The sequence below is a fragment of the Vidua macroura genome, chromosome 3 (assembly GCF_024509145.1).
Source record: "Vidua macroura isolate BioBank_ID:100142 chromosome 3, ASM2450914v1, whole genome shotgun sequence".
NCBI classification, from domain to species: Eukaryota; Metazoa; Chordata; class Aves; order Passeriformes; family Viduidae; genus Vidua; species Vidua macroura.
The window spans coordinates 88,769,120-88,795,373 of record NC_071573.1 but is presented as its reverse complement, the minus strand read 5'-3'; the positions used below and the strand labels follow the sequence as shown (position 1 = coordinate 88,795,373).

The 26,254-nt window shown below is 35.8% G+C and overlaps 1 protein-coding gene across 1 annotated transcript in view; it reads right to left on the bottom strand.

Moving 5' to 3' along the window:
• Window positions 1-26,254, bottom strand: part of EYS (eyes shut homolog) — a 725,122-nt gene that overhangs the window by 88,036 nt on the left and 610,832 nt on the right. The window contains 2 exon segments of the mRNA XM_053974015.1: window positions 17,143-17,363; window positions 20,175-20,283. Coding sequence (XP_053829990.1) covers window positions 17,143-17,363; window positions 20,175-20,283 — 330 coding nt within the window.

Genomic DNA, 26,254 nt, shown 5'->3' with positions numbered 1-26,254 from the left:
TAGCTATGGTGACTGCTAGTAGGAAAAGGTAAAATGTTCACAGATGAAAGGAAAAAACCCTCACTGTCGCTTCTGTAGGTTAGATTGAGCCAAACAAAACTATTTAATTTGTTAATATATATTTCTTTACACAAGTAAGCAGAGTGGGAAGGAAATTATCTTCCTATATTTAAATGCTTTAATTGGAAAATTGCTCTAGGAAGAGTGTTGTAACACTTCAGGAATGCTATCATTGTATCAACTCTCTGTACTGAAGATCACTGTAATAGCTGCAAGCTTTGTAATAATTAACTTATTCCAGAAAGCAGGAAGATAGTGAGGAAGGAAAATGTTAATAATTCATGAAAAAATCAGGATTATCGACACACTATCATTATAAATAATTAAGTCAAGTAAGTCTTCTCTCAGTAACATATCCTTGAGGTGCTGGATTCTTGTACATATTGATGTGGCTTTGGGACTTAATATTGATTAAATTATCATTATTAAATTATTAAGTCAGATTGGAAAAACAGGCCAATTTTATACTCCTCTATGTGTTCATTCCTAATGAGGGAGAGCTGAGAATGTTTATTTGCAATTGCCCTCTTTGCACTGCACTTATTCAGAAGCCATTTCAAGCTGGAGCACAAAAATGCTGGATTTCTTAATCACGAGCTAGAATGTATTCAGCTAACAGTGGGCTCTAAGGAGCACATCAAAGCATTGTACTTCAGCTACGTTAAATACATGTTAATGACTAAAATATTGAAAGACAAATGTGACAGAAGTGGCTTGATATTAGTTTACAGCTTACAGCCTATACCTGCTGTTATTCCTCAGGCCTGCATAGATCCCTTAGCCACTCTACAGTAAGGGTGTCATCTCATGGTGAAAAGATTTTTTTTTCCAAAGGATGAATTCTCAGACTTCTCAGCAGCACATACATTTAACTATGACTGCCATCGCTAGAGGTAGAACAGGTTTTACCCTTTTCTTTGTTCCAGAAGTGGGAGGCAAGTTGATTTCTCTTTTTCCTGGTTTCACTATGTTGACATCCACTGGTATCACACACATACCTGTAGCAGCAAGCTAGTGAAACCACAGCAATTTCTGTCCTATAGAGAATTAATATAGCAGTCAAATTGTACTTTATTGCTCTGTTTTCTTTCTTTTGTTGTACCACCCTGTCTCTCATCTTCTAGCTGGCTATACTTCTCTGAAAGGAATAATTAAAGTTGAACACATTTTCAATCAACAGGACTGCAGTGGTTTTGGTGGTATCCCCCTCTACCCCAACTCTTTACCTTCGATCCACAGAAACCACTTTAAAAGTTCAAGACATTTTTGTGCATGATTCTGACTGCAGGTTCGTCATTGATTTCTGAGGATGATCAAGCCGAGTGTGGCAATGCAAAAAACACCTTAAGAACTTTTACTAGGTTCTAATTGAGACACTGTTTTTCAGATCTCCCTCCTGTTGTTTTCTGTTCAGTTCTATAATGCAGTTCAATACAATTCAAAGTTATTCTGGGTGAACAAAAATTGTTGAATGTATCCAGGTGTGGGGCTTGATTAGATTTTAATTTCAGTAGTATAAATCAGAGTAACTCCACATAAGGCAAAGAAATCTCAGTACCTTGAAATGATGTAATCTGAGATGTAAAACCAGAATAAAATTTCATTTTTCTACTTTTTCCGCTAGCAGTGTTACATCCCAATTCTGCATCAGAAGATTAAACTCCTTTATATGTAAACACAGAATTGTACAATTACTAATTATTAACTAATAGAATATTTAGATGGAGAGGAATATGCTTTTAACATCCATGTCAAGAAAGATAATTGGAGATGCTGCCTGGAAGAATATCAACCTTTGTGACTCAGATATCAATGCATAATTCCTGTTAAAAGAAAGGTAAGCTTTCTCAAGAAATGCTGATTGCAGGCATAAATTAGCTCAAACAAAAAGCAGGCTGGAGGATGAAGCATGGCTGGACTATGTTGATTTTATTTTTTTAATAACATAATGTGTTCCTGCAGTTTATTAGTATGCCCATTCTGCTTTCAGAAATGAAAACCAGGTCTCAAGCCTAATTCCAATATTATAAATGCAAGATTAAAAAGTCTATTTTCTGCACTGCAAATGAAAATAAAGTAGCAGTGCAGTGCAGGCTCTTGCCTATGTGCTTACACACCTCACTATGAAAGAATACTTCCATGAACACAGCATTTCTCCTAAAGTACATAATTTGCTACATCTCACTGGGACTATCTGCATAGAAATCCTTTATGGGAGTGAAATAGCCTGATCAGTCCACATAGAGCACTCTTCTTCATTGTTGCATAAAAAGTGAAATGAAATCAGGAGAGCACAGGGAAAAACCCTCAGATACCACAGAAGCAGTAAAAAAAGTGGATATACTTGAATGGAAACAAGCAACAATTTCCCATCCTTCCCATGCACACAGAGTTTGTCTTGCCAATATTTACTAGGTTAAGCAGGACAGAATAATGTTGAGATGGAAGAAACCCTATATTTTCCTTATTTAAAAAAAGACTGCAATAAAACTCAGAACAATAAGTGCCGGAGCAGTCACAGAAAATGGCACACCACTGGGCAATATTGAATAATTCTCTCCTGAGGTCTTAATCTAGAGTGTGATTTTTTTTTTGTTAGTTTTTTTTTTTCTTTTTTTTTTTTCTTTTTTTTTTTTTCTTTTTTTTTTTTTTGTTTTAACAGCTGGAGATATATAGATGCAAGGGGAGGAGGGACTGAAGTTATAGGGGACAACATTCTAAGACTAAATAGACCTCAAGAGAGTATAATCTTTATTTCTTTTTTTTTTTTTTTTTTTTATCTTTCTGGTAAATCTCAGAGCATTTCAAATGTTAACTGACACAAGGTTTGTCAGAAGCTGAGTTTTTTTTCTCTTCTCTATGAAATTTATTTCTGCAAGATACTGCCAGTAGGAAGATGCTTTTATGAGAAGCAAATTGCTTGAATACGCTACTGAGGGATTTACTTTCTCTGTATCCCTAGTTTTATTTAAAGTCATAAAGAGCTGGCAAAACCGAATTACTACCAGCTCTGCAGAGTCTTCCTTCAGCTCACGTCTGTGATCTACTGCTTTTTGTCCAGAGGGGCTGGGTCCATTTCCCCGGCAGGGAGCCAGTGGCGCTCCAGCTGTAGGTGGCAGCAGCCCACAGCTCTTCTCTCTCACAGCCTGGTGAAAGCCTAAACCAGCCCAGAGCCACGGAGCAGTGTTTCACTCAAGAGGCGGCAGAACAAAATATGGTAATAAGGATTTTTCACAGCAAAGGATTGCAGGATTTTCCTGGCAAGAAAAGCAGTTTATGAAGCACCCGTTTACTTAAGATTTTGTTTGTTGGTTTGTTTTTTGGGGTTTTTTCAGTTTTGCTTTGCTTTTATTTTTTTTTTGTCTGGAGAAAAGTGTTATTTTGCATACACAGGCCCTTGGACATAATTTTGTGCATAATTGTATAATCAAATATCTCCAGAGCATGAAGATGATATTTGACACAAAAAAAAATGTTTCTCACTTTGTATTAAATGTTATTTTTGTAAGTTGGAGCATTCTGTGTTGAGTGGCCTTGTGATGCTCTGTTTTTTTGGGTTTGTTGCTCAGGTTGCAATGTTCTGGTCTAAGAAAAGCTAATTGCACATGCACCTGGCTTTGCAGTGTAACTTGATAGAAATAAATATGCAATCAGCACCGAGGATATGAGAAATACATGTATGTTGCTCAAGTTACTAAAAACACATATCATCAAGTCTAGCTTACTGAAAATACTTGTCAATTTAAATATCTAGGAATTAGGAACTGCCCAATTCATACTAAAAAAAGCCCACCCAAAAATATGGGCAAAAACATACTGATAAAAAAAATCAATATATATGCATGTATACCAATTTGCCCATGAATACACCTTATAAACATATTTTCTCCTATATACATATTATAAAGATATAATAATACCCTACTGGTTTTGCTACTACTCAAATATTTACCCATAAAAAATTGATGGTTTAGCTATATTAGTAGGCAGATGAAAAAAAAAGTATGTCCATTTCAATTACCATTTTTTACATATTCTGCACCTAGCAAGATTAGTTCCTAACCACAAATACTATCTTGCTCATATTAAATAACATCATTTTACTATCAAAGTACAAAACAAACATCCTCTCATTCTAAAACTGAGTGTTATAACTCTACATCTGCTCTTAAATCACCACCCTAGCTTTAAAAATTTGATTGAACACAAACAAGCAATAAATAAATACATGTACATATGTATGTACATGTACATACATGTACATAAATAAAAAGTGTCCAGATATTGAATCCTGCTCCATCTCAGTATTGACTGTTGCCTTGCAGTAGCTTCTATGCAAAACATGCTCTCCTACGGATGGAATTAACTTGTCCTTGCTATTAAGTGAAACATAGCAGGACCCAGAGAGCATTTGCTGAAGCTGAAAACCGACGTTAGAATTCAGCCTTGAATTTTGAGCTGGCATAACTACCACCTTATAAATCTGGATGCTGAGTCTCAACACTTGTAAAGCTAATAAAATAAACTCCTGATTGCTTTGTCTTTTTCATTGCAGTTTAGGCATACATACTAAAGTTACATTTCAATGTTGAAAATGTTTGTCCACTCAAAGACTTTTAACGCCTAACAATTAAATAGGTATCTGTGAAACAGTTTGTCTACCTCATTGCCCTTTAAAGCAGGGAAATAATAATGATACTTAAAGACTGCAGTAGGATTTTAAATATGAGTGGCTACCTTAACTTACTGCATATTTATATATTGCATTCTTGCTCTATCATCCCTGAAACAGTGACAAAGCAACGAGCTGTTTACTGTGTCCTGTGTCCCACTTCAACTGTGCTTCACGGTTTAAGTGAATCTTAAGTAGGCAAATTTCACCCCAGGGAAGATGAGAGTATAAGAATTATACTGACTGAGTCAGAAACCTAGAGAAAGCATCAGGAAAAGAAAATGGTTTGTAACTCTTTTTCTGTGTATTTTCCAAGCTGGGGAGTGGGAACATTTAGACCTTCTGCCTAATTTGCAGGTTTGGTATTAATCACCAGGGAGGATTTGTTGTTGTTGTTGGTTTTTTTAAATACCATTTTTTGGATAATAGGAGAATACGTTTCTATCAGGCATAACCTGAGAAGAAAAAAGAATTGATTAAATTAACAGCTCTAAATGTATCATAAAATTTGGAGTAAAACCACCTTATGGACTGTGTGCCTGAAGGAGATTCCAACCATTTGGCAAATTTTCCCTTTAATTTCTCCATGAAATCTACTTGAGGAAAAGCTAAAAAGAGTTTAAAAAAAGTAATCCCCTTTACAATACACAATTTATTTGTTAATGGTTCTTAACTGCAAATGATTTTCAGTTCAATTTACCCTAGGTTTTTCTAAACAGTTTGTTCTCTTCACTACATTAGTATTTTTTTCCAGGTAGTGATGCTGATCCATGTAACAATATCCTGAATACTAATGAATGCAAAGAAGAAAAAATGTGGCTTGCACAAAAGGATAACATGATGAAAATGAGTTTAGTGTGAATTTTGGGATTTAAATCAATTCTGAGTATTTTGGTAAGATGTGATGTCCATAATTAATCCCTGAAGGTATCCAGAAAAGTGCTTAAGTCTGGGTTAGTGAACGGTATTTCTAACCTAGAAATATAATGCACTAGTTCTGGAAATGGTTTACAGAATGGAAAAATGCATGAATTATTGGGCAAATCTGACAACTGAAATACAATCATGCTATACTAACACATTATGTTCTACTGCAAAAAAGAATAACTAATGGATATTATCCAGGCTACAGATAGTAGTCTTCATGTTTTATTTTAAGACTTGTGCTCAAAATGCTAACCATTTGTAACTCAAACCCCCTTGCTGTGAAGAATTTGTTTAGATTGAACACCTCTGTTATTGATGATATACCATTCTCTAGCTTATTTCTGTGTATTTTCCTTTGTCTTTTCCAGACCTCAAGATATGAATAATCCAGAAGGAAAAAAAAATTAAATTAAAGCTGTGAATAGGAGCAAGCAGTGTGCCCAGGCAGCCAAAAAGGCCAATAGCATCCTGATCTGGATCAGCAACAATGTGGCCAGCAGGACCAGGACAGTGATTTTCCCCCTGTACTTGGCACTGGTGAGGCTTCACCTTGAGTGCTCTGCTCAGTTCTGGGACCCTCCCTCTATACAACAAGGACATTGAGGTGCTGGACTGTGTCCAGAGAAGGACAACCAAGCTGGTGAAGAATTGGTCTAGAGAGTAAATCACAGGAAGAGCAGCTGTGGTAGCTGGGGTTGCTGATCCTGGAGAAATGGAGGCTCAGGGAAACCTTATTCCTCCTTACAACTCCCTAAAGGAGGCTGTGGTCAGGTCGGGGTCAGGCCCCTCTTACAGGTAGCAAGCGACAAGACAAGAGGAGATGGCCTTAAGCTATGTCAGAAGAGTTTCAAGTTGGACATCAGGAAGAATTTCTTCACTGAATAAAAAGGTGGTTAAGCACTGGAATAGACAGCCGAGGGAAGTGGTAGAGTCACCACCTCTATCAGTGTTCAGGAAACAATCAGATGGCACTTAGTTCTATGATCTAGTTGGCAAGGTGGATGTTGGTCAAAGGTTGGATGAGATGATATTGGAGGTATTTTCCAACCTTAATTATTCTATGATTCTAATTGCTAAGATTGTCACTGAGAAATATAGGAAAAAATATTTTATTACAGGACATCACTCATGCATCTTGAACATATGCTGTTAATTTATATTTAATTGATAGCATTCACTCCCAATGTACTCCAGTTCATGTGTATTTTTGGGATTTTACCTATTTTTTCAGTGTCCTTGTCTTTGCAATTGGGGTGAGATACGAAATTTTAAAAAATCACCCTTAGCACCTTCACCAAAAATATATTGTAAAACCCAAAAGTATAATGAAGACAGGATGATTTTGGAGAATGGAACAATACATACAGCACAGCTATAGTCAGCATATAATTTGTTTGCGTGCATACATATCCACATGTGTTTGTATCTGTGTTTTCATACAGATATATATCATATACTTCACAAATTCCTCATGATTACAGCAAGCTCATGACATGGTGACTCAATAATAAAACTTCACATTCTATTAGTAGCTTCAAAGGCTGTTTGGAAACAGAAAAGTGATGTCATGACCAGCGCTTCTGAAACTGAAAGCTTATACATCCCTCTGCAATCCTGAGAAAATTTGCTGGGGAATGTAGAAAGAGAAGTCTAATGTAAATAGCCATCATTGAAGTGATGAGTGGTAATTGTGGTCTAAGTCGATGATGAGTGCTGAACCAGAACAGAGGTGACTCATCTGCACTTAGTGCACATGAGGGTTCCTGAATGTTCCTGCCAGCAAAGCGAGCCTTGCTGCTGAACTCCTCCTCAGTTCCCAGCAGCTGGTTGTACTTGGCCAGATGCTCGGAAGGTCACGGGGCACCAGTTTTGATCTGACCAGTGCAGAGACCCACTACTAGATCAGTAAAGAAGGTGTCTGCTGTCTCTCCAGAGCGATGATTCACCATCACACCCCAGCCATTGGACTGGGCCAGCTTGCCAGTGGAGCCCTTATGACTGGCAGTTTCAATAACTATTTAAAAAAAAACTTCTGCCTCTGAGTAACTGGCTTCCATCTGGGATTTTCGCCTTGCGGGATTCCTGAGGTGCTTACTCCTACTGGATTTTTTTAGAACCTGATTTCATGTCTATTACAACGTATTCATGAATGTGAAAACTTGCTAGCACACACATGTCATTTTCGGTACACAGCAAAGCAAAGTATCCGTTAAAGTACTCTACGTGTTAACATATACTGAAGTGTTCTAGGTACAGACATGAGTAGGATGTCCAAAAACTCATTTGACAATCACATCATATATATGAAATATATATCCCATATTATCATAATGGTAATGAAATCAGCTTTCAAGGTGCAGTGGTGTAGTGATTTTTATTTTCCACAGCTACTCCAAAACAACGTAATATGTCTCCACTAATTATGGAGGAAACTAATGACTCAGGCCTTGTTCTGACCTCTTCTACTGTGAAGTAACCTGAGAGAGGTCCTGGTAAAGGACAAAAGGATTTTTGTGATTCTAGGGTCCTTTTACCTTCATATTTCCAAAGATACAGATTTCAGAAAACCAGTCTTCAAAAGCGGTTGTTTCATACATATTTTTTATCAAGACAGTCTTTCCTGAAGAGGGATGTACTAATTTTCTAGCACGACACCTGGTAATTCTTAAATCTCTGGATGTTTTGATGTTTTGAGAATAAAATAACATATTGATCTTCTATGTTCCCCTTCACTTCAGAGTAATACAAAACTTCAATAAGTCCTCCCCCCTCCCCCCCAAAAAAAAAAGGTCCCTTCTTCACAACATGCAAGAAAACTAATATATAACCTGATATAACTGGAGCCCATTGTGAGGAAGGAGGAAGGCAGGATATCCACCTCAGGTTTTGGCCCATTCCAATGGGCTCTGAGAGAAAAGTGATTTATAAGTGGGGTTACCTTTGCCTTTGAATAGTCAGCTGGACACTTATGGATCTTTTGGCAGAATATCTCCTCTAATTCTGTCTTTCTGCTTCCCAAAAGCTGTCCTTTGCCTAGGTTTGGCTACTTAAAAGACACCTAATCTAAATTCATTATATGTATGGGGCATGAAATTCTCGTGACTATCATGGTACCAATATTTATATTTGTCTTTTCAGATGATCACAAAGTTGGTTTGTTTTATTAAATTAAAAAAACCCATGATTTCCCATTAAAAAAACCCCAAACAAACAATTTTTTATATTTCTAAAAGGCAAACTTAAATAAGTGCTTCGTGAGAAAGAAATAAAGTACGAAACCAAATCTGGTATCATGATAACCTTCTATATCAAGATGATCCTTCATATCCAGACTTCTCAAATTCTGTTTGAATACTAAGCATATTCCTCGAAGCTTACAAGATACCAAAGGCAAAGAAAGCTTCTCTAAAGCATTATCAAAACCTGTCCTGTTATGTGACCTCTGATAATCCTCATTGTTTTCTTTCAATGATAAGCTCCCAAACAAGGTTTAGAACAATGAAGTTCTAACCCATTCAACCTCCATCAACTACACTAGTGGTTCCCTGTCTGTAATTTTCAGTACTTGAAGTGTAGAAATCTATAACTAGTAAGTAGGTGTGCATGGTAGGTCAGCAGCAAAGGAAGAAATGTTCTAACATATATTACAGATTATCTGGTGGTTTGAGCACTTTCCTGGACAGTGTGTTTCAATATATAAACTTTTTGCTTAATTTTTTTCCCCTTAATATCCAACCTAAATCTCCCCTGCTGCAACCTGAGGCCATTTCCTCTAGTTCTGTCACTTATTAATTGGGAGAAGAGGGAAACACTCACCTTGTTGCAACCTACTTTCTGGTTGCTGTACACAGCAATAAGGTCCCCACTGAGACTAATTTTCTCCAGGCTGGACAACTCCACCTCCACTGCCCTTCTCTGGACACACTCCAGCACCTCAGAGTCTTTCTTATAAGGAGGGCTCAAAAATGCACACAGGATTCGAGATGTGGCTTCACCAATACTGAGTACAGGGGGACAATCCCTGCCCTGGTCCTGCTGGCCACACTATTGCTGATACAGGCCAGGATGCCATTGGTCTTCTTGGCCACCTGGGCACACACTGGTCATGTTCAGCTGCTGTCAAGCAGCATTCCCAGGCATCCCTCTTCTAGGCAGCTTTCCATGCATTCTGCTCCAAGCCTGGAGCTCTGCATGGGGTTGTTGTGACCCAGGTGTTGGACCTGACTTTTGGTCTTACGAAATTTGCCTTGGCCCATGGATTCAGCCTGTCCAGGTGCCTTCGCACAGCCTTCCTGACTTCAGCAGATCAACACTCCCACCCAGCTTGAAGCTGACTGTGAATTTACTGAGGATGCACACCATCACCTCATCCAGATCATCAATACAGATATTAAACAGGACTGGGCCCAACACTGAGTCTTGGGGAACCTCACTAGTGACTGGCTGACAATTGGGTGTAACTCAGTCTCTCGCCACCACTCTCTGAGACTGGGTTCTCAGAAAAACTTATACTGAAAGGATTATCTTTGTGGAATTTTGGAAAACCATTAGTACAGTGAATATGATACTCTAGCTAGTTTTCATACATATACTACATGATACACCTTATAGCCAGCAGTCTGAGCTCTACTATTTGTCAGGATTCATAGTGAAATGAAATTCTTCCTAAGAATCTGCGCACTCGTTCTCCAATTGGAGAAATTTGTATGAATAGTGTTTTGAATATTTCTACTTATGCTTAAACATCTCACTTACCTTGGAAAAGTATTCCATCAATTTTGCTTCTATGTTTTATTTTAAAGCTTCAAACTAGACATCCCTTTTGGAATTAAAGCTATCAGAAATGCTGATTTGGTTGTGCTGCAATTCGCAGAATTAATGCTACATAGAATTTCTAGGCATTCATCCAAAACATTCCAAGATGACTGGTATAATAATGGCATTTACTGGTATTTCAATATCCCCACTAAAATTTTAGCAATGGTAGCTTCTCTGATTTAAGTAAAATTCAATAGAGATGATATATAACATGATGTGTAAAATTTTTTGTGCACAGCCTGCACATTATCTAAAGAGTCAGGAATTTGAAGCCCTATATATTTTTGATTCTTGATTTTCTTATGTGCACTATTTTCAGTGTGCCACTTTTCACACTAATCGGATACTAAATCTGTGGATCTGAGAACATAAACAATTTATTTTCCCATAAACATTTTTAACAAAATCACTAAAATACCACTTAAATTAGAAGCAGAATGCTTTATGGTTTGAATATCACTTTTTCTAACTTGCTTGTTTTTATTATTTTTCAATTGCCAGAATTTGTTATTACAACAATATTTCTAAGATAAAATTATGTTCTGAAACAAACAAATTCTGAAGAGAGTACCTCATTTTAATAACTAGTAAAGAAGTTCCATATTTTAAAAATGCTTATTTGAAAAGAATAACAGTTCAATACTAGTATATCCAGCAAAATTTATGATTTTATATTTTGCTATGTTCCTATAAATTATCATCATAAAATTCCCTGAGGTCTTACAGATGTTTAATTCAAAATCTAAAACATCACTTAATGTGGTCAGCTTAATGGAACATGGATTTGATTTCTTTGTCAAATCTTTCCTCCATACTACTATAATCTGAGGAATACAATGCCCAAGAAATTAAATATGATAAAATGGGACTCTATTTCTGATGCCAGGAGTGAGACACATCTTGTTAAATTAATTCAGTCTTGAAACAGATATCCTAACAAAATTGTAGATTAGAACAATTTACTGTCTAATCTTCAAGGGCTAGAAGGCATTACATTTTAGTTTTCTGTTCTTATTTAAGAAAAACTAATGTAGGAGAAATGCATATTTTATCCAGAAAAAAATTGTGCAGAGTTTTTATATGGGACTTAAGCCAAATTAATTCCTTCTACCAGAAAGATCAGCCAAGGTAAATGAATTTTCTACCTGTTAACACTTAGTGTTAGGAAAATTAGAAATGATTTTTTTTTTTTTTTTTTTTGCTTATTTGACTTTCTTGTGAGAATATGATGCAACAAACACACATCCAACAGGATTTTTGGTCATTATGGAATTATCTTTCAGCCTCCTCAAAACTATTTTTTTTCTTAATAAGAATGGCATTAATTTTTCCAAAGATTATGAGAAATCTAAAAGGATGAACAATTTTTCTTCCAGAAAAAGGAAACAGCTTGGAAATAAATTTAAATTAATTATTTTCTTCTCCAAAGTCAAATTTGAAGTAATAGAAAAAGGCAATAGATTACCAAATGTGAATCTCTTTCATAAGTACCAAACTCCCCCTATAATATCTAATCTCATAAAAAGAGCAGGACCCCAAAAAATCAAGTCTCCCAGCTAGTCTTCCTAAATAATGGTATGTGTAAGCATGAATTATCATCATCACCATCATCATCATCACAACATCCATTTCTGGAGTTGTAAAATGTGAGCATCTTTGGTATTGAGAGATCTGCCTAAAAAGCACCCCTTTAAAAGGAAGTAGGTTATCTTCTTCATACAAATCAACATGCATAAGTGCATTTGTTGCAATTGCTGAAAAGTTGTGAGGATAAACAACCCCCATCTGGAAATTTACCTCATTTGAAGATCAACTAAGTCGAATTTTAATCCCTTTGGTTTATCTTTTTGCAAAACCTGAATACAGTGGAACTTAAAATATTAATTCTGAACTTAATATGGATGTTAACTAGGACTTAGATTGGTAAAAACCCCAAAAAACTGATGTTCTAGATAATATGTTGGCCTGAGTCTCTTAGTCTACAAAATACATCTATAAAATGTTTCTTGATATATGATAAATTTTGTTATTTATGACTAGCTGGTACTTTTCTTACCCCAAAACACCTGTATCTAAAGCAGTGAGAGAAAATCCATGAGCAATTCTAAAAATTTGACCTGCCATACTCTTGCTAGTTTCGGAGAAATGCTTCAGTGTTTCTTAGTTTGAAGGAACCTGCGTATTCTAGGGTAACAATTCTATCTTTAGGTCAAAAAAATACAAAAAACAGATTTTGCAAGCTGGAAGCAGACTGCAGCTCTGTGATAAAAATATGAGAAAATAATTAATAAAGACACACAAACTTATCTTCAGATTAATACTTTCAGCTGAAACCTACCATAACATATAGTTTTGGCTTATGGACACAAGGAAGCATAAATGCATTTTTGGCACATGGCTGGGAAAGGATCACCAAGACTAGCTTTTGAAATGAAAAAGGAGATTTAAAAATTTTTGAAAATAACATTTTAGTGTCTCCAAGGTCTACAGCTAAAGGTCTTTCTTTTTTTCTCCTAAAAATTCATATTCATCATTACTCTTTCTACTGTTTAATTAATATTCAGGATATATACTAAAAGGACATCACAAAATTTGTTAATATACTTCATCTGGTCTCCTCAGCATCTACATCATAAAATAATCTGTCACTTAACCAAGTTCAGCCATAAAAGTATCTTGTGCTTGCCTAAGCTTGAGCTCATTCTAACCTAACCTTGAACTCATTCTCTATTTTTTTCCTAAAAGATATTCAAAATGTTATCAGATGAACTTTAGAAGAGAGTTTGGATGAACATTTTCATTTAGTGATCTGTTTTTAAAGGCTAAAGAGGAACTGCATGATTTCCCAGAATGCAGAAAACAGACAATATCTGAAGTATGTTTTAATATATGTATTTTTCTATTTATAGCTAAAAAGGTACTATTCAAATGAGACCTACATGTCTAGGAAGGTATCTCTTGTATTGTCAGGAGATGAAAATTTAAAATTTAAATTCCTTGTATATTTTTGCTGATTACAGCATACATGGCAGTCAAAATCTGAAGATAAGTGTCTCTCTGTTGAAATTTATTGCTAATTGAGTTTGATTTTTCAGTCTTGGTTAATTGATTAACATTAATGGACCCATCTGCTGCATCAATACATGGGGAATAACAACAGTACGAATAATCACTGTGAGCATAGTTTGAGACATTGCAAACATGATTGTGGGAGCAATTAACTTTGAAATTGTATTCTACACTATAAAAGCTAAGTTTGTGTATGTTCACAATTTTTGAGTCTTTATAAAATTTAAAACAAATGCATTAATCAACTGCTACTAGTGTAGTGGCTGACATAATTGTCAAATCATTGGTGAGGTAATTTTGTGAGTCTATTTCCCACACACAGATGTGTCTTCTTAATTAACACTAAGCTTGGTTTGCAACATCTGGCTCATATGATCAGGGGGCCACACAGAATATTAAGAGCTTCCTAGGTTAATCTTTCCATGCCCATTTCAAACACATCCAAATCCAATGAGCTTTGAATTCCATGGAACGATGTGGCATCAAACCCTTAAATTTACGGAATAGTTGCGATTTTTCCCCCTCTGAAATTAATCTGGAATTCTACCTTAGCATAAAGTTAAAGTGCTGTAGAAGAGCTAGGGAACTTGAAAAAGTGTTTTTTAAAGGAGTAGAGCATTTGCATAGTTAGACTATTTTGGTTTTTAATCTCATACATAATCACTATGTAAAGAATTAAAAATTTAGATTTCTACTGAAATATTAATCTGATGCACCATATGTTTAAATACTTTTGAAACCAATGGTTTTTGTTCTATTGTGCAGGCTTTGGCTGGGATAGAGTTAATAATCTACACATTAGCTGGCTGGTGTGCGGCTGTATTTTACATTTGTGCTGAACACTGGGTTGATAACAGTCAATGCCTTTCTGCTCCTCACCCCACCACACCAGCGCAGAGGCTGGGGCAGCGCAAGGAGTTGGAAGGAGACACAGCCAGGACAGCTGACCTTAAGTGACCCAAGTGATATCCCAGACCATATGGCATCATGCTCAGGGTATCAAACAGGGGGTAAGAAAGAGGAAGTGGGGCACATTTGGAGTTACATCATCTGCCTTCCCAAGTCACCATTACACACGCTGAAGCTCTGTTTTTCTGTCACCATTGCCCTGCCTAGACAACTTAGAGCTGTGTCTGGGCCTTGTTCCCCTTTCTGAACTTGATCCTGATCCCCTACCAGTGGAGTGATATCCCAGTCCTGCCTCGGCATGTCACTATACCCAGGGATATCCCCAGTGCCCAAGGGCTGGGTCTGTCTTGATGCCCTGCCTGATGTGAAGTCCTGTCCTGACAAACATCAGGGAAGGACCTGACATAACCAATGAGCAGAACAGAGGGTCAGCTGCACCCTGAAATTTTGCGTCTGAAAACTAGGTAAATTCGAATCCCTGCCCTCTTCTACTAAAATTACAAAGATTTTTTTTCCTTTCAAATAAATTTCTTTTGCATAATCATTGTAATTAATAGGCTGAACGCTACAGTAGTATTTTTTTACTCTCATGATGAGAAAAGGCAAGTAAATTTCTTTTAAGAACAATTGCAAAAAATGTTTCTTAAAAAACACATCTGTCTCTACGCAGCAATATGAGTTGATAAACTCCAGTCTTCCTTAAAAAACGTGGCAGAGGTATTTGCTATGTAATACTTCATGGCCTTTCATGAGCAAACCCGCTAACGAGTTGCCAAGCACCTGAAGAATTAAATGCAATGAAAAATATACTTTTTTATTATTATTTTTGCCATTAAGCAGTATAATTGAAACACCTGGAAAAAATCTTGCTATGACATCAGATAGTTCCCTCATCACTCATGTGTGAATCCCATCAGGTCCCACGGATATATGTCCAGTTGATTTAAAAACTCTAATCTGATTCTTGTCCACCAAGTGTAAATCTTCCTTTCTTCTGACTTTCTCCTACAGGAGAGGAATAGGATTCCTGGAGCCCAGTTATCCATAAAGACTGAGGCAAAGAAGGTATTTCAGTCTTTCCTGAATCCTTTGTCACCAGAATTTTTCCCAATTCGGCAGCAACCTTACATTTTCCTAGGTCTTCATTTTGCTGCTGATATCCTTGTAGAAGCTTTTGGTTTTGCCCTGCATGTCCCTGCCAGATTAATCTCCAGATGGACTTTGGCTTGTTCCATATCTCTGGAGCTAGATTTTTCCTCTGTACTCTGTTCAGATCACCTGGCCATGCTTCTATCTCTTTTATACTTCCTTTTAATGTTTGAGTTTTGTCAGAAGCATCTTATTAATCTATTCAGGCTTGCTGAATGTTGATTTCCTGCTTATTAGAATTAACCATTCTTGGGTTTGGAGCCCTGAAAATCAGTTGGCTGTTGTAGAAAATCATGAAAACTGTGCTACTGCACAGCCACTTATCCCTGGTTTGCACATGCCCAGTCTTCCATGACACCTCTGGGCAGAAGAGAAGTGACCTATTTCAAAACAAAAGCATTTCTGAAAAGGGCCCAGGCCAGCAGCTGGAAAGCAGAAAGTCAGGAAACAAATCCAATCCTCATGAATTATTCAGGACACAAATTCAAATGAAACAGTATTCCATAATGGCAGCTGACAGGCCAAGCAGTAGAATGGCAGAGATACAGTAAAGACCAACAGAGAAAAAACAAATTCATTACTCCAAAGTACACACTCAGTTTCAGCAGACTGGTAGGCAAATTGTGTGTTTTCATAAAACTGCCTTGCTTTCATTTGTGCTCTAGTCAAACAAGACTTAGAGATCAAAGACCTGTTTCATGTTCTTCGTGTGCTCATATCAATCAAGAGAGGCAGAGAAGTGCCTCAAAAATTTATTCAAGATCTCCTCAATCTAAGAAACACACAGTGGCCCAGAACATCAAAAGAACTTTAAACTGTTCTGTTCAGCATTTGCCTTGAAGTATATTTTTTTTTAAATTTGGCAGCTAGTTTACAAATTCTATAATTTCTAAACAGAAAGGTGTTTCTAAATGCTGAGTTCCTTAGATAATGATCAAATTGCTGTGGCTTAAAAAGTTACTGTGCTCCTACTGAACCATCATTCAACTGAACCAACATCCTCTGTTCTTTTATCTCATGTCTCTTTCAGACTCCATTTCCTCTTTCAGCAAGATGCACCTTAGCTTTCAAAGGTTCTTTGACAATATCTTTTCACATATTCTGAAGGTGAACAAGAAAGTCACTTGTTAGTGTTTCCATAGCATGACGATGAACATTTGGAGCCAGGAGCACACTATGAAGGTGTGTGAGGGTACATGACTAAGATACTGAGTTGTTAGGAAAAAGAGGCGCACCTCTTATGTGCCTTCTGTCCAAACTGTCTGTAGAAAGGTTCAGATTTAGTCTTGTATCAGTACTGAGCTGGTTGGTTGTTTGCAATAGAATTCTGGCTTCAACAAAATACATATCCCGTGTGGACAATGTCATTATATTTTTATCATTTTTCATGCAAGCAAATAAAGTGTAACATCTCTCTGGCTGGCATGAAGATATCACATTTTCTATTTGAAATTATCAGGACAAAAGATTGGTGATTATTTCATTACAGAGAAAATTATAGTAATTTTTCATCAAGAATGAAAAGAAATACCTCTTACCTAGTGCAGGTCCCACCATTGTGACATGGATGATAATCACATATAGGAACATTGCAGTTCTCAACATTCCTTCCTTCAAGAGCCTCATCTATGATGAACAACTCTTTGTGGTTAACTTGAAAATCCCTAATGCATCCTTTATAGCCATATATCTGCCCAGCACATCGATGAACCTCCTCATGAACAGGAACCTTTCCAAGGAAGATTGATCCAAAGTTGATCTGCAAAAACAAAGAGAGACTCATCAGAAAAAAAGTGATTTGTGATGTTATTGTAAACAATGACAGAATAATAGATACTGATAAAGGAAATAATCATTACTTGAAGATGGCCAAAAACTTTGATACTTTCTGAAGCAATTCTTTTAAAAAATGTTATCTTTTTTTTTTTAATAATCCTTACAAAGAGGGTGGTTTAATGTGTTTTCATATTTTCAAATAAATAAGACAACATACATCCCTTGAAATACAAATTGGAACTCCCAGCCCTAACCACAGTGAACATGGTAAATTTTTTACATAGATTCCCTCATCCTATATGATGAGTTGGACATTCACAGCTGAAGTTTGGTGCAGGAACACAGCAGAAGCTGTAGACTTGAAGACATTTCCTTTAGGACCTGGGACCTATGGGATCCCAAGACAAGGAGAATACAGAAAAAATATTTTAGTTTTTTTAATGAGTGACAGAAAACAGACTGCTATACTGAAGCCCACGGGAGAAAAAAAAAAAAGAAATTTTCAAATTTCCAAAAGCCTAGAACATCCTTATAAAGGTGCAAAGAAACAATCACAACTTTTTCACACAGGGTTTGACCAAATCATATTAGTGTTTGCTATGGTAATTCCTCTGTTGCCTGACCTAGGATTCAAGCCCTTAATCATCACATATGAATGATCTGTGACTCATTTAACACTCTGAATTCCACTCCTCAAGCTAATTCCTGAGTTTCTGGAATTCTGACATGGGACTTCATAATTCCTAAGTTCATTTGCTAAGTGCCTGCCAATTCTTAGGAATTGAAAAAAAAATTATACTTGTATCACACAGTGATGCATTTATTTGTACAATACCATTAGTCCAGAAAGAGGGTGACACCTAGCCCATCCAAGTCAAGAAGGAATAAACCAGTGTAAATTATCACAGCATATGTAAAATATGTGAGGTGGTAACTTATAATGAAGAGGCCCTTCACTATCATATTCAGACACCTGTAAAGAAGTAGAAACAGGAGGAAAACATCCCATTGATTTATCTGGAATTCACACATCCATATGATTTTTGCTTTGCTGTTTCCAGTATTACTTTTGTCAGTCCTGAAGCTAAGTTGCTGACAATTTCAAGTGAAATTTTGTGATACAATGAATGTGAATACTGCCAGATATTCTTCTCTTTAGCCTTTCATTCTGAAAGGAAAAAGGAAAACACCTACTTCTTTTAGAGCACGGATAAAATTAAATCAGATTTTTTCATACCAAAGGAATTCAAAGACATTGGCTCTGCACTTGTTGAATTCATTTCAGATACTTGGCTTTATCCCCTTTCAAACAAAGCTATGAAACACCGCAGTGATACAAAAGATTTCTAAGTAGTGTTTGCAAACATTTTCTCTTTGCTTGTGAATCTCTTTCAAGAATTAAGCAAAGCATTGGACTGCATTATAAAGTATCTGTGATTAATAACGGTGTTTTTAACACTCTGCTGGCAGCACAATCTCCTTTATTATTTGGCTTATTTTACAAAAGCACTAACCTTGGGGGCAGATCCAGTGTATCACAGAACAACTTCAGTAGGCTTTGCTCAGTTTGCATCACTGGATTTTATCATAATGTATTTGATGTTCAAGCTCATGTTACTACACCATAATGCACATTCTTTCTATAAAGGTCCTGTTCTGAATTTAACTGACTTAACCAGAATATATTTTAAGGAGGCACAAAGAAAGATTTCCTGTAAATCTTGTTAATAACATAAAAGGCTTAATATAGCGTTACATCAATAACTTATGTAATACTCATGTTTAACTTTTCAAATTTGAAAATATCCTTCTTCACTTTGAGCCTGAGTGGTAAAAGGCATTATCTTGGGCAATAACGGGAAGATATTCATTAGTCCTCTTAGAGATAAGAAATGTCTTTTTTTTCTTTCTTTGACTGTGTACTTTGTAAATAGAGGTTCTGGGAGATCTGTAAAGTGTAATAGTTATGAGGATTTGACATTCATACTGCATACCACACAAGGGAAGAAATTCTGTCACAAACCAGCAGTGCCTACTGTGAGATGCACATCAAGATTAGCATCTCTACAGATAACTGGCCTGTCTTCTAGTGAACACACTTATAAAGCAAGCTGTCAATCACAGTTCAAATTCTTGTCTAAAAACATTTAAAAATGTTTCATGCAGAAATAATCTTGCAATGAGAGAATGCATAGCAAAGACAATAAAATGAAGACAAAGAATAACTGAAAAAATTCAAGATTTGGGAAAGCTGGCCTCTTGTCCATTCAGAATGAGTCTTCTGATACCAGTTTCAAAATGGAGACAGATATTTTTACAATACTATTCAGAAGCCAAGTCCTAGCAAAAATACTGACACCAAATTAAATCACTAGTGATTCATAACTGTCCTCCACTAGACAGTGTGGCTTGCAACTAAAAAGTAACTAGAATTACTGCTTAATAATATCTGAATTGTTTCTAATAACCCCTTGGACTTAGGTAAATGACATGGCTAATATATGGTTTTTTTAACTCTCATAGCATCCATGTCATTTTTATGAACTTTGTGCAGCAGGAATAGAGGCTTCAGAGTCAAGTAAACTAAGAAATTTATGGATATGTTGTGCTTGCTGGATGCAAAAAGAACTATTAGAAAGAAAGGAAGTACATATAATGATATCTGAAGGGGAATTATATTTCCTCCTTTAGAAGAACTTAGAATGTACCTACTGTCCTTTGAAAATAACTGTAGTGCATATGTTGATGAAATGTTCAAAGCAAATAGCTGCTTTTTGATGTTTTGCAGACTCACCTGAGATGCTTGATGTGAGAAGGAAAGTCTGTGCTGTACAGGAGGGTTTCCGTCTGCAGCCACTTCAATCATGCAGTGACCTTCAGGAGTGCCCAGAGGCAACATGTAGCTGTAAGGAAACAGAAGATCCCATTGCTGCTTATACTGTTGGTCACGGAGTATTCAAACCTCACATGGCAAAGGTAAGGTGAAAGAGATGTTCATACTTCCATTAAGTATTAAAATCTTTGGACACTACTAATTCCAGTTTCATGGCTCTACCCAGGAGGCAAAAGATGTTTCGTCTACTAATGTCCCTCTTCTGTTTACTTTCTTGCTATTCTTGACTAGTGTTTGAAATATATACAGAGAAAAGAAGAAAAAAATCTTTAAATATTTAAGTGGGTATTGATAAATTTTAAGTGCTAACTGTGGTTGACATACAGTCTCCCTAGTACAGAGGATTGTCGGACAAGTGACATCAACGTTGAATGATGCTGAACAGCCTGGCTTGAAATTTCTTTTCCCTGACCTACAGAGGGAACAGAAATATAATAAGAAATGAGAGGCTCAGAGGCATACCTCTGAGCAGAAAAATTACACTGCGATGTAACTTTTCGCAGTAGTAGTTATCACTACTTAGAAAGTGTGTTAGTGCAAACTCTGGTATTGAGCCTCAGAGATAAAGAAGAATGTAAGGTTAAGGGAATTTATGAAGTAAATACTAGTGAACATTCAATAAAAGACTGAGAATTTCAGCCAAGTCACCATAATTAGGTTTCTGGGATATGGTTTCTAACAACAACGTTACATTTTTATGTAATATTTCACAAACACTACACAACCAACTTTTAAAAAGCTTCTGAAAAAAAAATTAATATATTTATATGGAATACCAAATTTTCCATTTATTTTAGCTGAATAAATGGTAAAGGACAATAATAGGAATCTCATAAATTGTTTTTTGTTGGGATAGATGAATTGACCATTGTAATGAATACACATATGAAAGAGTTAAAATATTTTAAAGCCCATTATGATCTGTACATTAGAAGCATTACTAATCATTGAAATTACTTCCGCGTTGATAAGGACAAATTTACTCCTGGAGAAAACACATCAAGATGTACCATAGTCTCAAATGGTACCTTTTTATATATCACCACCTGGTTGGTTGTATGCAGCTGCCATGGCATGACTTATTCCAGGTTATGCCTTGAGTTTTGTGTCTCTGCTTCTGTTTCTAAAGTCTTAATATTTCATCTTTCTCTCTGTAGATTCATTATGAAATTTAGAGTCTCAGTTTTCACCTCTGAAGTTGCTGGGAACATTGCATTGACATAAATGGATATAGTATTGTATAGTATAGGCCCCTAATGAATATTTAGAAATTCACTGCAGTGATTTCTGAGTGAGTAGCACAAAACCAGTGTGTTTACTAACTCACCTTATTGCCAGAACATGCACATCAGCAGCTGATGCTCGCATATTAATAAATCCCACCTTTCCAATGGTTATATCACTGCTGGTTCACAGCTAAATCAGTCAATACTAATTCATTGACTTTTCACTGTACTCCAATGCATAGATTTGAAATGAGCTAAATTATTTCTACCTTGTAAGTATGCAACACTTTTCTTATTTTTGAATCTTTCTTTGAAAGTCTGAGATATTTGAATGGCATTTTCTATTATCACCTTCTGAAACGTGATCTAGACCCCTAGACTACTCAAATGAGTCTGAAAAATATTAATTTTTATTACTAATTTTAGGTTAAAAAGAGTCATGTTGTTAAATGTATTTTGGATTGCATTCCTTCTTGAAAAGTCTAAAGTTAGCATCATATTTTGATTTTAAATATAGGGAGCCAGAAACAGTGCCTGCTGTTTTGAAGACCATCTGATTTGCACAATTTCATTATAATGAATTCAGTAAACAGAAGTTTCTCCTTAATAAACAATGGATATATTGACAGATAGTTGGTAATTTCCTTTTTAGGTACTTGAAATAAGGACAATTTTGGAGAAAATGTTCCACTCTTGTATTTTCCAACCAATTCTTGAAATATAAAATATTCTTTGAATTTGATTTATTATTCCTCCTCATATTTCAGTTGCTGGGAATTATCTCAGTAAGTCAGAGTGTATAAAGATAACTTTCTCAGATAAGAGAAAATCAGGTCATTTAAGATTCTCTCTTGGGGGAAACAAACTCATAGCCTTTCCTTGATGCTTTCTACTCTGAGTGGATACTATAGTAGAGACCTAACATACTCATAACAAAGCCTACTCTCTGCACCTGCCTTATTCCTGCTTTTCAGAAAGACTTCTGAAGTTTGCATGGTTTTTTTCTAAATAACCTCTTATACCATATGTTACAATGGTCCAGCCCACAAAGAATGAAAGTTTAAGTGAAGTGGCAAAATTAATTTAACAGGTATGTGTCAGTGTGACTATCTTCAAGCAATTAGTCACCCATTCAGCATTGCAAACCTCCATTGCAAATACCTGCTGTACACACATTCTCACTGTTTTGTACACATAATTTATATTGTTTTGGTCCTTTACTAAAGGAAAAAAAGTGGAAGATTAAACATAGATGCAATTAAAATAAGCCTTAAAGACTACTTGGTACTGACAAGTTCTTTACTTTAGGAATCTTTATTTAGACAAGCCCAAATATCATCAATTCATTTAGATAATGACACAGTCATTCCTACTCAGGCATACCTGGTAATCCATTCTATCTTTAAATAAATATGTGAGAATAAAAGAAAATCCAAATAAAACCCCTCAGTATCCAGAAACAGAAGCTTATTATATAGTGATTTTGATCATTAGATCTTAACTTCACAAAGGACATAGAGGTGTTGTGCTTTTTTTCTAACATGCAGCAATGAAATCTCAAAGAGCAGAACAGATTTGTTTGATGTCAGCCAATAGATTTGTGACTGAGTTGTGAGAATAAAACCACAGGCTACAAGCAGAAACCTACTGCCCTGTATTCTGGAGTGCATACTAGGAATGCACTTCATGCCACCACTGTTTTCTTCAGCATTTGCTTCTTTCTCTGTAAAGATTTACAATGAATTAATACTTGAAATTTCTATCTGTCTTGTCATTGGATGGAAAACCTGTCATTTGAAATGTGAACAAAATGGATATTTTTCAAGCTTATGTTACCACAAAATTAGGACTGTCTGAATTTGCTAGATTACTTAAATATGCCTAAAATGGCTTTTAGAAAGAGACAGACCATGGAAAATCATAGTCCAAAAGACAGATTTCTTAGAATATTATAAACATTTGAAAAAAAAGGCAATTAAACCATAAATGCTGTCTCAGTCTTTATTATAGCATTTAAACCTAGAAAGTGCTACAACATGGACACATGCAAAATATAACCATATTAGTTTTTTAAAACAATGATGGAAAAAAGAAGGGACTTGAAATATTCTGTCACAGAAATTACTTGAACTAAAATACCATTAGTGTTGCTCTATAACCTGGTTATAGTTTTCTTATAATCTATGTTTAAATCTGTCTTAATCTTGCAATTGAATAAATGCAGTTGTGTTATTTCATACACCTCACAGAAGATTGAAATTCATTAGAAAAGAGAAAATGAAACTGATGATTTATTCTCTTGACATTTTTCCTTTATTTTTCTAATTAACCTCATATTATGAGATACTGACCTCACATTAAGAACACCTGAAATGAAAGTGGCTAATCACTGACATCTTTAAATTTTGAAGTATTTTTAGTTTAGTGGTGCTTTTTCACTCGTTTAGATGCTGAAGGCATTTCAGTCCATCTGCCTTGCATCTCAGTGGCATATTCTGGCTGCATTTAAAGCCAGTATATTTTTCCCTCCAGAGAGTGACAGGAGAGAATGCAATATGATTCCTGTTGCAGGATAATTTTGTCAGGCAGCAGAATTGTGATTCATTCACATCACACTCATAATGATATAAAAAGGATGCACAAGGAAGTAAAGAATTGGGTGTGTGAGAAGTAGTTATAGGAAATGTGTATATGTGGAGGACATATGGGCAAGGTTATGCACAGTAATCTTAACAGGTCTGGAGCCATGTGAAGCCCACCCTGTTCCTAAGATATAGGCCTGATGAATTCAAATATTTATTTCCACAAATATGAAATGAGATGTTCAGCCTTCTTATTTGCTCTAGGCTTAGAAAATATTGATTATTTTTCATAGTTGCTGTGGATTTTATACAAAGTTAAGAACAAGAATTACAAAGGATTTACTGTTTTTTTACAAAAGACTCATGAACCTCAACAGGTGCAAAACAATAGTTTTAGACTGTGTCATTAATACCTGCATGTTGACTAATTATGTGCATGAGCACTGGATTTCTAACAAAGTGCAATGTGTACCTCACACACTCATGACACAAATGTGGATATTAGGTATTGGATTACTTTAGGTCTGGAACTGGTAGTCAAAGAAATCCTCTTAAGCTACCTAAGGTTGGGGTACCTCTAAATCAAATGTTATCTGGTATGATCTTGCTCAAGTAAACGTTTTGCCTTAAATTATCATGGACTACTTCTCCAGCTGGAAATAAAATCATACTTTTTTTCCTTTCTAGCTAGTCACCAGGTGGCACTAAAGGAGCACAGGAGAAAGCATGAATGCAAAATCCCTACTAATGTCTCTTCTAATAATGGGAAAGACTGACTTAAGCTCTAATTAATAGCATGATTGCTTCAGCTTCCACTTATATCAAGGGAAACATAGTAAAATATCTTAAACTGATTACATATTTGACAATATGGATGAGAATAGGTCCAGAGACTGGAACTTCTGGAGGACTTTTAACTGCTTTCATGCATTATAACTACACAATGTAATCATGTAAAAATGGTGCATTCATGGCTATGTAAACATACTTAAGAAAGTTTAGTTTATAGCAATTATATTTTCTATATAATGCTCAAGGTGCAGCCATATTTCTAACAGATTAAGGAGAAGCATAGCAAAATTAAAGTGTCATATCAGCAGGTATAAATAACCCCAGGCATTACAAAGAGAACCTTTGTTTTTATCCAAGCTAAATAATCATGCTAAGATTGTTTCTGAACAAAGACCTCACATTGCTAGCAGAGCAGGGTTTCTGGTCTTCTGAAACATTATTAGAAACTAGCTACACTGCTGTCCATTTTATAATGCCACGATTGGAGGACTACATTTAGAACTACTTGCTATTTTTCTCCCTACAATCTGAAAAATGCTAGTCCAGCTTAACAGTTCAACAAAACCACAAAAATCCCTTTACTAAAAATGTATTGCTATTAAAGATATAAAATAAAAGGGTCCTGCAAAACACTGAAATAGTGGCTTCATTTACACCCTTGATTTACCAGAGCAGTTGTCAAGGGAACACCTAACCAACTGTCAAGTATTACAGGTGATTTTTCAAGAATTGTAATTTTACTTTTGACTGAGCATATTCAATTCACAAGCATGAAAATATGTATTGTGCCTTGCAGTTTTAATAATCTCTTCATACTTTTCCAAAATTCTTTCACTTACTACCTTTTTTCCTCTTTTAAATATATTTCTAAAAATTCCATTGCTTTAAAAGCCATACCATCACTTCCCAAAAATTAACCTCAGCATACTTCTTCCATGGAAATGTTGTCATATTTCTTTATCATCTTCTATTTGAGTAAGGTCAAATTTTGGTATTTCTTACCAACTTCAATTGCAACCCTCAGAACTGACAATTATAAAAATGAATGCTGCATTTTATGTCTGACATTTTATTTGAAATCAATGAAACATATTTCATAACCTCCAGCAATTCAACATCAGTTCTCAGGTTTTCTAGTTGCTGCAAACTGACCAAATAGTAAAAGTGTACAGAGAGGGAAAGAGAAAAGGAGACCAAGGAGAAGAGTAGATGAAAACAAGGAAGATGGAAAACCCCAAATTACTTTGACTCCTGAAGTGTCTTGCAGGAGTCCCTTGATGGCCCTTTCTTTAGGAAAAATAAAACAAACCACACACAAAAAGAGGTGTGTGAACTTTGGGAATGCATTAGGGAATGATAAACACCCAGCTGACCCTGGACT